Below are 15560 nucleotides of genomic sequence, written 5' to 3' on the forward strand. Positions count from 1 at the left end.
CTTGTACTTTCATGATCTCTCACAACTGACTCCATTTCAAAATTCAGACACCACAGAAACCACCTCTCCCCACCTAAATCTATCTAGCAATCTATACCGAGCTGTCAGTGTCGACTACCCTGAATACCTCCAATGCATCCCATCCAAAAAGACACAGATCCACCACACACCGAGAGAGCACATCTCTCCCAACATCCCCAAACAAATCACGAGAACCCATGCAAATGCCTTCATCAAAGTCCAGCCTCACCAGGCAAGGAGGTGAATCTGAAAATTGTGAAAAATCAAGACGACTTCAAGCATCACCGTGTCAATATCATATTCAACGCTTTTCTGGAGATTATCTTCTTCGAGCAAGTACCACAAAATCCTCTCGGACGGCACCACCGAGAAAGACTGCGTTTATCGGATTTGATAGGGAGTCGGGCAAGCATAGAAGCAAGATCATCATCATCTTCTTCTTCCCCTTTTGTCCAGGACGTCCACCACCAGACAACCCCAACTTCTAGCACTAACTCAAGTCCCAAATCCCAAAATCAATCTCAATCCCAATCTCAAAAAGAATCAACCCTCCACCACCCCCCTTCCAAACCCAACTTCCCACTCACCAGCCCAGACGGAAACTGGCTCCCTCTCAACTCCATCTCACTCACCAGATTACACGATCATCTACACCTCATTTCCCACTCATTCAATCATTCAAGCCATACCATCTGGTGGGATCCTCGGCCATGGAACACCGGTACAAATAGCATGAGTGATATTCACCACACGGTCAAGGGTGGTACCAAGCAGGGTCGCTTCCCCGTCACGGACCAGCGGAATTTAGTCTGGGCTGTGTACCGGAGCTTTGATGCACCCTGGCATCGGTGGCGGGGTCGTAGGGTGAGTGCGGATTCGCCGGTTGCGTGTGCGTGTGCGTGCTCAGAGGAGGAGTTTGGGGGGTTGCCGCGGTTTTCGATTATTGTTCGGTGTAAAAAGGTGGAGGGGGAGAAGGGCAAGGTTGAGGATGAGGATAGGAGTGGGGATGTCGAGGCTTGTGCTCATGATGATATGGATTTGATGATGGATGGGATTGGCAATGATGGTGTCGATGATTGTGCGAACGAGTTGAATAGTAATGCCTTGGAATGTGCGATGCAGATCGATATCGACGAGGGGAATGAGAGACTGGCAGGGGACATTGTTCGGAGCGATGAGCTGGAGAAGATCCTTTGTGCGATTATCAATGAGCCGCTTCTTGGGCAGGCATCGCAAGGGGTGCAGTGGTGATTTATTCATCTGTGATGGGAGACGGACACAAGTGGTGAATAATCATGCAATAATATTATCATCAACTCGTAATTAATCAAGATTATCTTGCATCCTCAACCCAGAAGGAAAAGGGTGTGACCAAGAAAAGAGAGGAAAAAAAAAGTGTCAGAAAAATCCCTTATTCCCCCTCCTCCCAAAACGCCCATAGCTCTTAATCTTGATCTTCGTGGGAATCGTTTCAACGGTCTTGATCATGTCAGAATGCGTCGCAATCCGATGCAGTCGGGGTGTAGTTGTAAGATTTTTGTTTGTGTGGGGGTGTGGGTTTGGTTTGGTTTGGTTTTTGTGTTTTTTTGGTACAGTAGAAAATTGGCAGCATCAGTAGCTGTTTAAGCTTTTGGACTTGGCGTCTGTGGCTAAGAGACCGGGCCGGACTTGACGGTGGATGCGGCCAATTGTTGCAGGCAGGAAAGAACACCTAGCTAGACGTTAGTTCTCGATGCCAATGGGAGGTGGAATTGATCCCAATAAAACAATAGGGGAGAAGACTTACCCGTTACTCCTTGAGTCAAGGTAGACTTGGCTTCGGTGCTGCGCGATCCCAGAGTGACGGTCATCGCATAGTCGACGGCCTTGGCTGTCTTCAACTTGTTCGCCCATCGGAAAACCGGCTCGTCCTCGCGATTGTCTCCAATGACCAGCAAGAAGTCGGGCTTGCCAACGTCCTTCTTCTCCGGATCTTCCAGGCACCAGCGCCACACAAGCTCTGCAGCCGACGCCTTGTTGGTACCGGCAGTCTCGACAATCAGGGCTCCCTCGATGGGGATGGCGTGCACGTGCTGAGTCTTGCAGGCATCGTTGATGTGATCCGCACATTCTGCGGCCAGCCGGGCGGCGACACCACGGTCCTCGGCAGAGCCGTAGTGGAAGACCAGCGAGCAATGTCGCTCCTCAATCCAACTACCCTCGATGCGATCCTTGAAGTAGGACAGAATCTGAGACACCGGAGACTTCCAGTTTTGGACATGATCCTTGTCGGCGAGGTGAGTCCACTTCTCTCCGTTCGGCTCACGCGTGAAACAACCATTCTCGGCGATCAGGCCAAGGTTGTTCACCTGACGGAAGAGCCGTTCCATCTCCTCCGGCATGCGCGAGCTCATCACGTAGACAATATTGTTTGGGTCATCGGTCAATTCGGTCAGTGTGGTGATGGCCCGTTGCGGGGTCGTCAAAATGATACTGCGAGGGGACCCCCATGAGGCCAGCGTGCCCTCATAATCCACAATCATGAGACGACGTTTGGAGTCCTTGTACTGTTCGATGAGTCGAGGCACCGAAAGCCGGGGAACGGCCATGATCTCACGCGAAGACTGTTCATTCCACACATTCGTCAAGGTCTCATGGAACGATTTCACCCAGTTGGCCGTCGAGTTTTGCAGCACCGCCCGGTGCAACTCCTCCCAGACTTGCTTGCGCTTGGCCTCATCCCGCGTCAGCGCCGTGTGGATCGCCTCGGAGCATTGTCGGTAGTCCCATGGGTTCACCAACAGCGCGTGGTTTCCAAAGACGGACGCGCTGCCGGTGAACTCGCTCAAGATAAGCGAGCCGTACTTTTTATCACCGTAGCTGCCGTCCTGGCAGTAGACAAACTCATGACTGGTCAAGTTCATACCTTCGCGAAGACTGGTGATCATCAAGGCATCTGCGACGGTAATGAGAGCCAAGTACTGCGGGAAGGCCAAATCTTGCTTCAAAAAGACGAGCGGTTGATGGGCGAGCGTCGAATGGGTCGAATTGATGCGCATGGCAATATCGGAGATCATTGCTTCCAATTCGGGCTGTTCGGTGGTGCTGGTGGCGACCTGGATAAGAACCACCTTCTCCGCCCACTCGGGATACGTGTTGAGGAAGAGCTCGTAGCTGAGGAGCTTCTGGCGAATTCCGCGCACCGAATCAATCTTGTCGCGCGAGACAATCAGTCGCTTGCCGCGGTAGCGATCGGAGATGGTATCCACCCAGGACTCGACATCCAACGCCTTGCGACGCTTGTCCCACGAGGTCGGGTCGATACCAATGGGGAAGGTACCGACATTGATGAATCGGTCCTCCATCTGGATGCCCTCATTCGTGGCTTCCACGCACAGGATACGACTGCAGGTCTGCAAAAAGTGACGGCAATACTCGTCCGTCTGGAACCCAATCAGGTTGGCCCCCAGCATTCCCTCCAGGAGCTCCTTGCGAGGAGCCAGGCACTTGAACACTTCCGACGAAGGGAAGGCGATATGCAGGAAGAAGCCGATCTGCGCATCTGGCAGCATCTTTCGCAGCATCGCGGGCACCAGCAGCAGGTGATAATCCTGGACCCAGATCGCATCTCCACGCTTCCAGTTCTTTGCAATCCGTTCTGCAAAGGCTTGGTTGAGCTTGACGTAGTAGATCCACGAATGGTCCTCGTAGGCCTTGCTCTTGGGGTTGTCCGGAATCTGGTAGTGGAAGACCGGCCACAGAATGGTCTTGCAAAAGTGGGTGTAATGGCCGTCAAAGTCACTGTCGTTCACAAAGACGGTCAAAGAGTTGTATTCATCCTCCAAGCGCTCGGCGATATCATTGCGAGTCCACTGGCCCAGGGCGTCCGTCGGCATCCCCAGCGTACCCACCCACATCATGTCTCGCAGAGATCCTGTTTCCCTCGCCGATCGTACCGCATTGCGCAGACCACCATTGCCTTGTTCCGCCGTCTCAATCGACCACTCGGCTCGAGAAAAGGAAATCTTGCGCTCACCGGGCTTGGGCTTTTTGGCGCCCAGTGGGGGCACGGGTGCCGACACGGAGGGTTTGGTGGGCACAGGTTTCTCGTTGGGTGAGATGACGAGATCCTGATGTTTCAGGATGGAGGGAGAGGGAGGAATGAGGGTGGAAGCCTTGGGGGGTTGATTGAGGGAGGTCGTGGCACCCCAGGCTGGAGAATGGGCTTCACTTTCGGTCAGCAGCTGGGCCTCGGCCGCAGAGGATGGAAATGGGTATCCAGAACGTTCACTCTCCGCTTTGAGCAGATTACTCGCAAAGATTCTCTCATGATCGGTCGTGGCGCCGGGCGTAAGGGCAGGTTGCGGTTTAGGGTTGTTCTTTTCGAAGAGACTGGCCGCCGCCGGCAGTGGTGCCACGGTGTCGGTCACCGCCGCAGCAGCATTGGGCGGTGTTGGTTCGACAGGACGTTCTTGCGACGTGTCGACTTGGAAGTTGATCGTGTAGGGGAGGAAGCTATTTATTTTTTTCCCCCAATCGGTGAGTGAATTGCCGCGGGGATGGTGATCAGAGCCGAAGGAGGGGAAAAGATCCACATTGTCTTTGTACTTACAGTGACGCAATAAAGATCGTCATCTTGCTCGATGAGCCTAGACGGCGGGGGCAGAGTACAAGAGAAGCACGATTGCAAAGAGTGACCGTGGGAAGAAAGGAGGAAAAGTGAAGTTGGGGGGAGGAAAAAAGGCGCAAAAGCAGTCGGCGAGGATGACCGACGAAGTCGTGGCGGGGCGGGTAAATAAAGGGTCAGAGAAAGAGAGGGTCCGGGCCAGAGAATTAAAGGATTAAGGTCGAAGGTTGACAACGCAAATTGGAAATTGCGAATTTATCTGCGCGGACGCTGTCAGACTGAGCGATTAACCACCCAGAAGAGGGGAGCCACACCCTCGACTCTTAAGACGGGTTGTCAATTGAAAAGAAGAAAAAGAAACTGGTAAACGTCGTCAACTGGGGCCCCCTCTCAAGTGAGCGGGAACTGAAATGTTTCATGAAGGATTTACGTATTCATAACGACGTCATGTACAAGAAATGGAGTTGGGTGGGGTGGAGTCTGATATACAAATCTAGTACCGCCCATGTACCCCTTGTGGGCTGATACTGTACGGTCTTAACTCTGGACGCTTTTGACGGGGGGCTCATGTTCCAGCCAGTTGATGAACGTCTTGCATGAAGACGATGCTTTCGTTTGGCAGAAAAGACAAATGCCAACGAGCACGTTGACACCATAGTCACCAGCACAGAAACCAAGGATTCCCCCTCGAAAAAGGACGGGTCAAGATAGAGACAGCACTACCACACAACCCGTTGAGCAGTTGAAAATGATCGAATCAGGAATCACATCGCAGCCTTGGCGGAACGTGTCGACCCCATGAGACAAGGCCAAACATGAACGCAGAATCATTATCTGTCCACAATGCTCGTTGCCAGGACGAGAGCCAGAACATCTCAGATGGCTAGGCTTCCGGAGCCATCAATCAGATCGCCAAGTGCACTGGAAAGAACCAGGATAGACGGTTGGTTCGAGAATCCTCCGCACGCAGGATTTTGACGTCCCGCCAGAATGGATCCTATCCACCCAAGTTGCTCGGCAGGTGTGTGTGCCTTGAGCGCATCCTATAGGAAAAGATGATATACGCACGAGAGACTGGGTCCTCTCGCCGCGTTCTGTTCTGGAGGATCCTGGAATGCGCGCTGCCTGTTGGCCCAACCCGGCACTTTGTCCACGCTGATAGGCGGAACCTCGTGATCTATCCGGACCGCATCACCTGATAATGAAGTAATCGTAGAAATTACCATCGCCTTCTCGCGCCATCGATTTCAGTTGGTAGCCAATTCACCCTGTTTGACCCGTTCTTACATTTTGTACATTCCCGTTTTATTGTGATTATTTCTTTTTTTTCTCTTGGGAATTTAAGAGGGTTTCCAAAACCGTTGGGCACCTCCCCAGAGTCATCGTGTTGATGAGCACCTTGGGTCCCCGGCATGACCCTGCGTCTGACCTCCGCTCCAGTCGCCGGTGTCAAGAAGCGTAAATCTACTCCCAAAAGTCGTGATTCTCCCTTTTCGGGTCATGGCCGCAAACCCAACTCTCCCGCGGCCAAGGCCGTGAAGGCGGCGGCTGAAGACTTGGTCGACGATGATCCGCTTCCAGATAAAGGGCGATCGCACTACATCTCCGAAACAGCAGAGGTCCGTGATGTGGTCGCTGCCATTCGATCCATCCGGGCGAGAATGTTCGATGAGCTTCCGCCGCAGCGGGCGGGTATGAACAGCACTCGCATTGCAGAGGTCTTGAACCTGCGCCGGTCGCTCCCCCCACTTGCCTCGGTGGCACATATCCATACGTTGCTGAACGCCCCAACGCAGGTGGAACGGGAAATTGTCGAACTACTGCAGGCGGGTCGCATTCGACGATTGATGATTCCGGGTCGGGGCAACGATGCGGCCGGTCTGGGGGACTGCTTGGTCCTGGCCGAGGAATGGGAAGAGATGATCCGGGGGAACACGGCGTTGAGTGATGAGTTGAAGGGTGAGTGTCCTCGACGTGACTTACAGGGGAGGAGCGGCAGTGAGCCAGGCCCCTAGCAACCTGATCAAGACTCGTACCTCAGTACCGACCCTAAAGCCAATTTTGCGCCCTCATTTAGATAAATTCCTCGATATCCTATCCCGCCTCGGATCTTCGTCCGCCCTCTCCCAAAGCATCTTCACTCCCGACGAGTACCGGGTGCTCGTCCGTGCGGGCTTCCTTGTCTCCTCATCCACCTACACCCAAGCATCGCTGAACGTGGCATCCCTTCCCAATCTCCCTCCGGCAGTCATCGCTTCGGCCAGTCGCAAAGGCCCGGCTCATGCGTCTGACCACGACCGAGCGGTCCAGACAGACGTGCAGGCTCGAGCAGCGACTCTTTTCTTATCTTTGCCCAACACGGGCACCTACCTCCGGCTGCTGGGTGCAGGGCGGGCGCACTTGATGACTTTGCTCCGACGCTCTCCCTGTAGTGAAGCCCCGCTCACCCTGCTGCAAGACCGTTGGGACGGAGCCATTGAAACTGAAAAGAGTTTCCACCTGGCCAAACGTGCACGAGGTGAGTTTGCGGGGATTCTGCCGGGTCGAACGAAAAAGTGGAAGGACCTCTACGGTATGCAATTTCGCTGGGCCCTGGAGGAAGCTCTGGGAGCCGGACTGGTAGAGATCTTTGAGACTGGCAGCGTGGGACCGGGCATTCGATGTCTGTAGTAAATGCATGGCCACATTCTTCATATTGTCTACGACCCGGGGGTGGAAAAGGTTCTAAGTGACTACTACTACCTCCCTACTGCACGTGGCATGTCAAGCCTCCCATATTACGTACATCTTGAAAAGACTTGACTTGCGCCGCAAGCCTCATCGCGAAGACCCTCCGTCTCCTGTATACACTTTTCAATCGCGCGCACCATGATCTCAGTAGCACGACCGGACCCAATCCAGCTTCGGGATGATCTCACTCGCCCTCTTGTCCGATCTCTCGATCTCCCAAAACAAGCTTCCGCCGATCCCTCGGCCCCAACCTACTTAACTTCAACCAGCGCATCAACTCCGAGACATCCAAGACATCCAAGTATTGAAACGATTGATTCTCCCTTTGCGGAAACGACCAGACTTCTTCCCTCCGGGGGTACCTAGAGACCAACCCGAAACCACCAGATCACCTCACCAGAATCTGGAAATCATTCTTAATAATGCCCCTCATCCAACTCCAACCCCACGCCTTCACCTCCATCCCTCTCCATCCTTCCCTCCCCGACGAGCCCTCACGCCCCCAACTCCACGCCTACATCACCTCTGCTCTCCGCGAAGCTCTTGACTTGCTCCACGCCATCCCCACCACCTTCACCGCCGACTCCAAGCTGCGCACTTCTTCACCCTCTCGCGCCAAAGTCCGACTGTTACGCAAATGGCGTGATTCGGCGTCCACGACGACCGGCGCCCATCACGCCGGTAGCGCAGACACAGATACAAACCGGAACCGAAAGATCAAATCTTCGGGCTCGAGCTCGGGTTCAGAGTTCTGGGTCTGCCGACAGAGCGAGCACGTCAATGCGCGTGATGACGGGACCGCGTCATGGGCCGAGTTTCAGGATGGGTTGAGAAAGGATCACGCGCAACATGAGATGGAGTATACGCCGAGTGTGTCTGCGATCGAGCAGTTGTTGGAGTGGGAGGCGGCGGAGATTGGGGAGGTGGAGGTGGATGGGGTGAAGTTTAACGATGTTGAAATGGAGGGTGAGTAGTTATGAATCTGTCACGTCTTTTGTTTTCTCTCTCTCTCTCTCTCTCTCTCTCTCTCTCTCTCTCTCTCCTCTTCGGATGCAGAAACATTCATATGAAAATACTAATTTTCCGTTGGAGGGAAATCCTCCTCCTCGCTCATCGCTCATCAGTCAATTTGATCCTTCATACCTTCAAACCAGCCTTCCTAATTGCTCCACGCTACTTCATTTCCCTGACGATCTCTGCCGCCTATGATAAGAGCACACCACCCTCTTCCACCTCCCCATCAACTTCCCCAACTTGTCCAGATCCTCAAAACCAGCCAGAAACTCATCCATCGGGCTTTCTGACCATTCAGATCCCCCTTCACGCAGCGGCCTCTTCCACGACACCGGCTTTAATGAAGAAGATCTCCGCCGCGGTGCCGAAGCGGGCTATTCCAGCTCACTATGCGAGTGTGGAACGGGTAGAGTTGCGATCTGGACGGTTGTCGGCATCCAGCGCATCGCCGTCACCGGCCTCATCGTATATTGAGTGGACGATGGCGACGACTTCGGATGCTGCGGGCTCGATTCCACAGTGGGTCCAGCGGAGCTGGGCGTTGGGTGGAGTGCCTAAGGCGGTTGTTGCGGATGTGGGGTTGTTTATTGGCTGGACGATGCGGAGAAGGAGGGGAGAGCTTTAGGGAGGTGTTTTTGACTATTATCAAGTATGGACCACGGAACAGGTGTGATGTTGTTGTTGATTATGTATGAAAGTGTATAAAAGAAAGATGGATCTGCGATGGTGAAATTTCGATAGGTTATCATGTCAGGTTCGTTGGAGATGGGATTTTACGATATCCCGTCGGAGATTATGAGAAAGTAGGTGATATGTTGATATTTAGCAGTATCTCACTTGAATGTCCCTGGAGTCCCTGTGTCTATTGATCTCTAAGATTATATCAGTGTTATAGGTAAGTGCAGACGCCGTGGAAGGAGGATTCACTTTGGAAGGGGGGGGAAGGTGGGAAGAAAAGAGCCATGGCCCAGCTGGATAGGTTGAAATATCTATCAGGCCGTGAGTCAGGACTACCTTACGAGGTTGAAAAGGATTTATTCCTCATGTGCGCAGCCATGTCGGAAAATCTCTCTTGTATATCACAGTACCCATCGAAGAGTAACATAGTACTACTAGGTTCCACTCGTCCACGGTCCCTTCCAATATCGTCAACCATAATCTCCTTCCTTCCCTCCTGAATACAGACTTCCCTCATCCCAGTGCACACCGCATCCAAATACCAAAGGAAGGAATTCACTACTGCGAGAAAACAGAATACGTCTGCAACACTGCCGAAAGGCCCACCAAGACCGCATTATCCTTGACTCCCGTCTTGGCGTACCAGACCGAGCTGGCCCAGAGAATCGCACTGGAGATTCCGGCAATGGCCTTGGTCAGGGGATCCTGCAGGACTGCTGGATCCTTGGACCATTGGTAGTGTAGGATGCCTGGATGAGAAAAGGTAGAACAACGAGTCAGTTGACTTTGTCTCATTCAAATGTTAGAGGTGCTGATGCTGATGCTGCTGCAGTGGTAGCTGAGGTGGGATCGGCAGTGTGGCTTTTGAGCCATGAATCACGGCTCGGTGGAGGCACTCGTGTATTAGGTCTAGTAAAGATATACTAGTAACGGCCGTCGGATGGTGATGGGTGTGGCCAGGGTGAAAATGGATGGAAGGTGTTATGGGGAGAGAGGAGATCTCTTGGTGGGTGATATAGTGATTAGTACGTACCGCTTATCAGAAGCCAGGCGCTTCCCTAGATGCAGGGTTAGTGGGGATTCGTTGAAACGTTTGAATTTGGTTTTTTTTTCTTCATGGGGGCATTTTCGATTCCCTTTCTCTCTCGTTGATCCCGGCACACGGGGTAGAGATACAGAGACCTCCTGTTCGAAAGCTCGAACTGACACATTGAGCATCTCTTGAGGGGAAAGAGGAAAAAAAAAACCAAGAGATAGCGATTGAACTTATACCTGAAACCATCCCACGGTACCGCATGCCCAGGGTCTCGACCCTTTGATATTCTTAAACAATTTCTCCGCAGTCCATTCTCTGCCTTGAACCTAGACACAATACTCTCCCTTAGTAAGTTGAAAACATATCACCCATGGCAGATCAAGAGAAGGGGTAGGGAGCGAAGCAGAGAAAGGTGACTTTTCTGCTGATACTGGAGCCGCATTCAGGGTTGCGCTACAGTAAGCCTGGACACCAACATCAACGTACCGTGTGTCCGATGGACAGAACGAGATAAGTCAAGGCTGTCGCCTGAAGAGAGCGAGAAGAGGCAGCCATCGAAGACGAATTTCTCTTTTATAGGCTTCGTGTTTCCAGCCGTATCCGGTGAGAGGGTCAAGATGGAAATCGAAGATGTAGGCGACTACGTGATATACACTGCAACGATGAACAAGGTCGAGTGAGAGGCTCGTCGAATCTTGGATCTGGAAACAATAGATAAATGCGGGAAGATGAATCAGGAGTAGTAAACTACTTAGCCAGGTAGTGAGTAGGAGTACGAAGCTATCCGTTTCTGCGATTTCGGATGAATGTGATTTTCCGAGAATGTGGGGAAGAATGGGGTCACTCAATTACACTACTGATGGACAGGACTGGGGGCTCGTTCCAGTACCTCAAGGAGGACCCTAGCAGTACCCGGTGCAGAAGTCCGATTAATAATCCACCCGCTCGTCTGACCCAAAAAGGCTATCATTTTCCCTGGGGTATGCATGGCACTACTGTCTCGGATGGGAGGGCAAGGGGGACACACTTCTGTCATCAATCATCAATCAAGCGGGGAAAAAAACTTGGACGCGAACAGGCCTCGGCTCGAGGGCTGGGCCGAGGTGGAGACCCGAGAGCTTGGTATGTTTGTTTGGGCGGTGACGGCGTTCAAACGTGTTGGAGCTCCGTCATATGCAAAAATGTAGTACTGTACCAGTGCCATCATCCATCAGATGGCTTCTGTCAATTTGGTCGTTATGTACATCTCGTGCTCTCGTAGGTAAACAGTATGCATACTATACGCAGGTCTGCTGTCCCCTCTCTCCTTTCGAGCTCGACAACGAGGAGAGCTTTAATCAAGAGACGAGCAGCCGGTACAATTGGGCGGCAACGGCCCTCGAGACAATTTAATTGATCAAATTGAATGCCGAATGGAAAGCCACAGGGACATGTTCCACAGGTAGCTGGACTGACCTCCAGTGCCGCCATGGTCTCAATGCGCGCCTATCCATCAATCGTACTTTGACACCTCTGCTCCCACAGCCAATCCGGGGCTCAAGTGATTCTCATTTGGGATGGAGACCGGCTCCTTCTATTGAAGCTCTGTACCTACCTAAGGATCTAGCCGTTCAAGGCCAAACTGGCGAGAGATGGGCACTTGAATGTACGTATACTTTTACTCTGTCATGTGGGTACATGGTCTACATGGGTATCTCGTCGATTCTGGGTGAATATAAGTACCTGTAGACCCCGGCCCGCCTGGAAACCATGAATATACATACCCATCCACGCGAAATGGACCTCCAGAAACAGCGTCCAGTCGTTGAAGGATACTTGTGGGATAGGGAAAAAAGAAAAACATGGACATGAAATTGCTTTTATTGAAATCAAAGCAAATTCGCCCAATACAACAGGAAATGACAACAGAATGATGGGAAATGGCAGATTCCGAGCAGCGGACCACTTCTCCAGCTTAGTCTGGGCCACGAACGAGCCGCAACCTCAGCAGGCCCTCCTTTGAGAGTCTGTCAGAGCATCTCTAAGTCCTATCCACCTTCAATCCCCTTGCATTGTCATAATCACTGCGAGAACAGAGGGATTACATGTCACGTGAAATCGCCATTGGACTCCTGTGTGCAGGGGTAGACGAAAGTGACTCGGCAGAGAGAGGTGGGGGAAAAGAAAGAGAAAGAGGGAGAAAGAAAAAACCAAGGTTATGACAATCATGTAAAGACAGGAATGAATCAGAGGAGGATATCAAGGCAAGCCAGGTCTCGGCCTTCAGTCCCAACAGGCGTCTGTGTAGGTGACAAGGGAAAGTCAAGAGAAGGCCCGAGTGGTGTGTCAGAATGTAGAAAAGGTGGGACGAACAAAATAAATAGAAAGAGTGAAGACAAGAAGACAAATCCACCAACGCCGGCGTCCGCCCCCGGAGAGCGACCGTGAAAGTGACAGTCAAATCACGAGATGATCATCAATTATATGAAAAAGAAAGGGCTGGTATAAAGCAGAGGACAGTATCAACAAGGGAAGAAGACGAGATGGACTACTTCTGTTTGAACGGTAGTAGACCGAGAGAATGAGTCAAGTGGGCTCTATTCGTATCGTACATTCCGAGCACGACTGTGCATTACGATATATATCGAGCTTGCTACCGAGGTCCAAGGTTGGCTTGACTGATCTCAACGGGCGGCGGGGCAGCTGAGGCGTTGGTCGATGCAATGTGCGCACGGAGGGAGGCGACTTCAGCGTGGAGGCTTGTGATCTCCTTACGCATGTCGTGCACATAAGTCCAGAGCTTTTCAATCTCACCGGCCGTGTGGTCTGTTCCGTCCAGTCCTACCTTGGGCGCGGTGAATCCATAACTGCCAGAGTGACTGTGTGACGAAGGGGTATGTTTAGAAGTGCCCTGAGGCTCGAACCGGGCTTGAGGAGAACTCAGGACCGGTGGCGGCAGATGCACGCTGGGCTGAGGTGGTGGGAGGCTGTGTGGAGGCGGGGCATGAGTGGCCGTCGCGGACTGGCCCGTTCGGGCAAAAGTTTGAGGATGCGGTAAAGACTGTCCGAGTCCGGGCGAATGAGATGTATGCGCAGGCGCGCTGAGGTCATGCTGCGATAGGGCATTGGGAGACAGAGGCCGCGGACTATCGCTTGCGGTTGATGGGGGAAAAATCGTAGCCCCGGATGAATGGCCGGCAGGGGGGAAGGTATGATGGGGCGGCTGCGACGTCGCAGCGACGGGAGATGCACCCGAACTACCTTGTGTCCCCGATGGAGGTGGAAGATTCGTGCGGTAAGCGGCGATAGGCGGATACGTGCTTGGCTGACGGGGCATGTGAAGGGAATCGGATCGCGACATTGAATCGTTTTCGTGACGGCGAATGCTGGGCAAGTTGAGTCGCCGCTCCTCCTCCTCATCCATACGTTCGGGTTCCATATAAACAACTCCCTCCATTCCCTCTTCGGGATGCTGCCCCTCCGCATAATCATCATCCGGATGGAAGCTGCCCATGCTGGCCCGCCGACCTGCGCATCCACCTTGTCCCTTGTTGTGCCGCGCGAGTGCATCGCCCCGGGCGAATCGTCGCCCGCATTTGGGGCAGGTATGGGGGCGTTCTCCCGTATGCAGTTTGGTGTGGCGTTTCAGATCATGCAATCGACGGAAGCGAGACTGGCAGGTCTGGCAAACGAAAGGCTTCTCTTGGCTATGGGTGAGAAGATGGCTTTTCAGGTTGTGTTGGCGAGTGAACTCGGTGGCGCAGTAAGGGCAGCGATGTTTCTTCGCTGAAGGCGAACGAGGGCTGGTTCGATTGTAGCCCGTGCTTGGCAAGCTCAATCCTCGACGTGCATCGTTGATTGCCCCGACAGGCATCGGATATGAAAAAGACTTGTTACTGTCCTGATCAATCTCCCCTTCCCGCGGACGAGGTCGGTCTGTGCCTTGTAGGGACTCGTCAATGGGACCGGGACTCGCGACGGTGGAGGTGTGCATCAGAGCACCCTGACCATGCTCACCCGACGCGTAAGGATCAGATGCTGTTGCGTGCGAATTCGTGTCGGCCTGCATCTGTTCGGGCGAGGCATGGACTTGGGGTTCGTGAAGTGATGGAGCCGGCGATTTCTCGCTCGCGCCGAGGGCCTCCCGAGCCACCTGGGATGTGTTTCGCTGAGCCTCCTTCTCGGAATCAGCCGGCCGATCCGCCGGGGTCGCAGCCGCTGGACTGGCCATTTGAGCGGAGGGAGAATGTGAAACGTGCAAGCTTGCGCTGGCGATGGAGCTCAGATTCGGATCTTGTTTGCCGGGCGAAGACAGGAAATGAATGGAATGCGGGCTGGCAGTGGAAGCGGTGGTGCCGGAGATGGAATTGGTGACGGCGACGGGGTCTTGGTTCGCGTGCATCAATGTCGCCATAAGGTTCGAAGGATTCGCGCCAGCCTGCGGCGGTGGACGAACCAGGGCGACGGCTGTTTGTGAACTCATGTTAGAATCAGACGTAATGGAGAAAGAGAGAGAGAGAGAGGGACAGAGAAAGAACGAGGGCGAGATGGTGATGGATAGGCGGAGTAGGGATAAGAGAGGGACAAGGCGCACCAACTTCACCCGGTGGCTATACTGTCTTGACAACGAACGAGGCGATGCTCAGGTCGACCATGCGGTAGGAGGGGAGGGAAACGGTCGAGGAGCCAGACAGGAGTTGGCGTTCGAGACGAGAGTCGAAGGCTTGTGGGGCGTTTCCGTTCTCACCTTGGAAACCCAGTGTGGCGCAAGCTGACGGAGGATTTCAGCTTCACGTTCGTCAGATCTATGATGACGCCTCACGCCGGGTGTTCATGAAAGATTCAATTGGGGCCACAGACAATCCCTTTTTGTTGTTCTCTCTTTTTCATCCGGCTCGCTGCTAAAATACCGAGTCCGAAAAGAGAAGCCTTTTGGAGCCGAGGAGATTGATCCAACGTCAATTGAGCCGGGCCGTGAAGTCTGGAAGTTTGGAACCGTGGCGGGTGTTGCAGGCGCAGGAACACGAACGACTTTGATGAGACGGACGGGAACTAAAACACTACCACACACACGGTGTATGACTATGCCATAGGCCACACAGCAAAAAGAGTAATACGATGCAGAGACTCAAATCAAGAGAAAAAGATAGAAACTACAGTACAATACGTATGGGTAGTAATGTACTGTACCTAGCAGAGGGCGTGGCAGATCATCGCAACAAGGGGCACTAGCGTGGGCAACGAGACAGTCTCGTGGGAACGGAGATCTTCCACATCCATTAGAGATGAGCCAACGTCTGGAGCCATTTGGCACTGATCGAGGCTTCAGCCTAACGGCATTTGTGGATCACGAAAAGTATGGACTCTTAGAGGGGGAACGCCATCGCGCCTGACAGGAAGATTGACAGCGAAAAAAGAACAAGAAAACCGGGCACGGGGAAGTGGGTTGACAGCTGGGAGGCTGACAATAATTGGTAGCGGTACGGTATGGGTCAA

General features: G+C 53.1%; 6 protein-coding genes across 6 annotated transcripts; 3 read left to right on the forward strand and 3 right to left on the reverse strand.

The window, feature by feature from the left end:
- Nucleotides 1-132: 132 nt before the first annotated feature.
- POX_c04329 (uncharacterized protein) lies at nucleotides 133-1272 on the forward strand (the record flags this gene model as incomplete). The annotated part of the gene is made up of 1 exon (XM_050113209.1): nucleotides 133-1272. The coding sequence occupies one exon, from the start codon at nucleotides 133-135 to the stop codon at nucleotides 1270-1272; it is 1140 nt and encodes a 379-aa protein (XP_049970765.1).
- Nucleotides 1273-1670: 398 nt separating this feature from the next.
- POX_c04330 (uncharacterized protein) lies at nucleotides 1671-4635 on the reverse strand (the record flags this gene model as incomplete). The annotated part of the gene is made up of 3 exons (XM_050113210.1): nucleotides 1671-1732; nucleotides 1808-4515; nucleotides 4613-4635. The coding sequence occupies 3 exons, from the start codon at nucleotides 4633-4635 to the stop codon at nucleotides 1671-1673; spliced, it is 2793 nt and encodes a 930-aa protein (XP_049970766.1).
- Nucleotides 4636-6039: 1404 nt separating this feature from the next.
- Nucleotides 6040-7297, forward strand: POX_c04331 (uncharacterized protein; the record flags this gene model as incomplete). The annotated part of the gene is made up of 2 exons (XM_050113211.1): nucleotides 6040-6586; nucleotides 6705-7297. The coding sequence occupies 2 exons, from the start codon at nucleotides 6040-6042 to the stop codon at nucleotides 7295-7297; spliced, it is 1140 nt and encodes a 379-aa protein (XP_049970767.1).
- A 482-nt stretch (nucleotides 7298-7779) lies between these two features.
- Nucleotides 7780-8996, forward strand: POX_c04332 (uncharacterized protein; the record flags this gene model as incomplete). Its single annotated transcript, XM_050113212.1, has 2 exons — nucleotides 7780-8323; nucleotides 8512-8996. The coding sequence occupies 2 exons, from the start codon at nucleotides 7780-7782 to the stop codon at nucleotides 8994-8996; spliced, it is 1029 nt and encodes a 342-aa protein (XP_049970768.1).
- A 611-nt stretch (nucleotides 8997-9607) lies between these two features.
- Nucleotides 9608-10640, reverse strand: POX_c04333 (uncharacterized protein; the record flags this gene model as incomplete). Its single annotated transcript, XM_050113213.1, has 3 exons — nucleotides 9608-9798; nucleotides 10083-10107; nucleotides 10572-10640. 3 exons carry the CDS (start codon nucleotides 10638-10640, stop codon nucleotides 9608-9610), a joined length of 285 nt encoding a protein of 94 aa, XP_049970769.1.
- Nucleotides 10641-12717: 2077 nt separating this feature from the next.
- On the reverse strand, nucleotides 12718-14547 carry POX_c04334 (uncharacterized protein; the record flags this gene model as incomplete). The annotated part of the gene is made up of 1 exon (XM_050113214.1): nucleotides 12718-14547. The coding sequence occupies one exon, from the start codon at nucleotides 14545-14547 to the stop codon at nucleotides 12718-12720; it is 1830 nt and encodes a 609-aa protein (XP_049970770.1).
- Nucleotides 14548-15560: the final 1013 nt, after the last annotated feature.

Source organism: Penicillium oxalicum, chromosome III (genome assembly GCF_001723175.1).
Source record: "Penicillium oxalicum strain HP7-1 chromosome III, whole genome shotgun sequence".
In the NCBI taxonomy this organism is placed as follows: domain Eukaryota; kingdom Fungi; phylum Ascomycota; class Eurotiomycetes; order Eurotiales; family Aspergillaceae; genus Penicillium; species Penicillium oxalicum.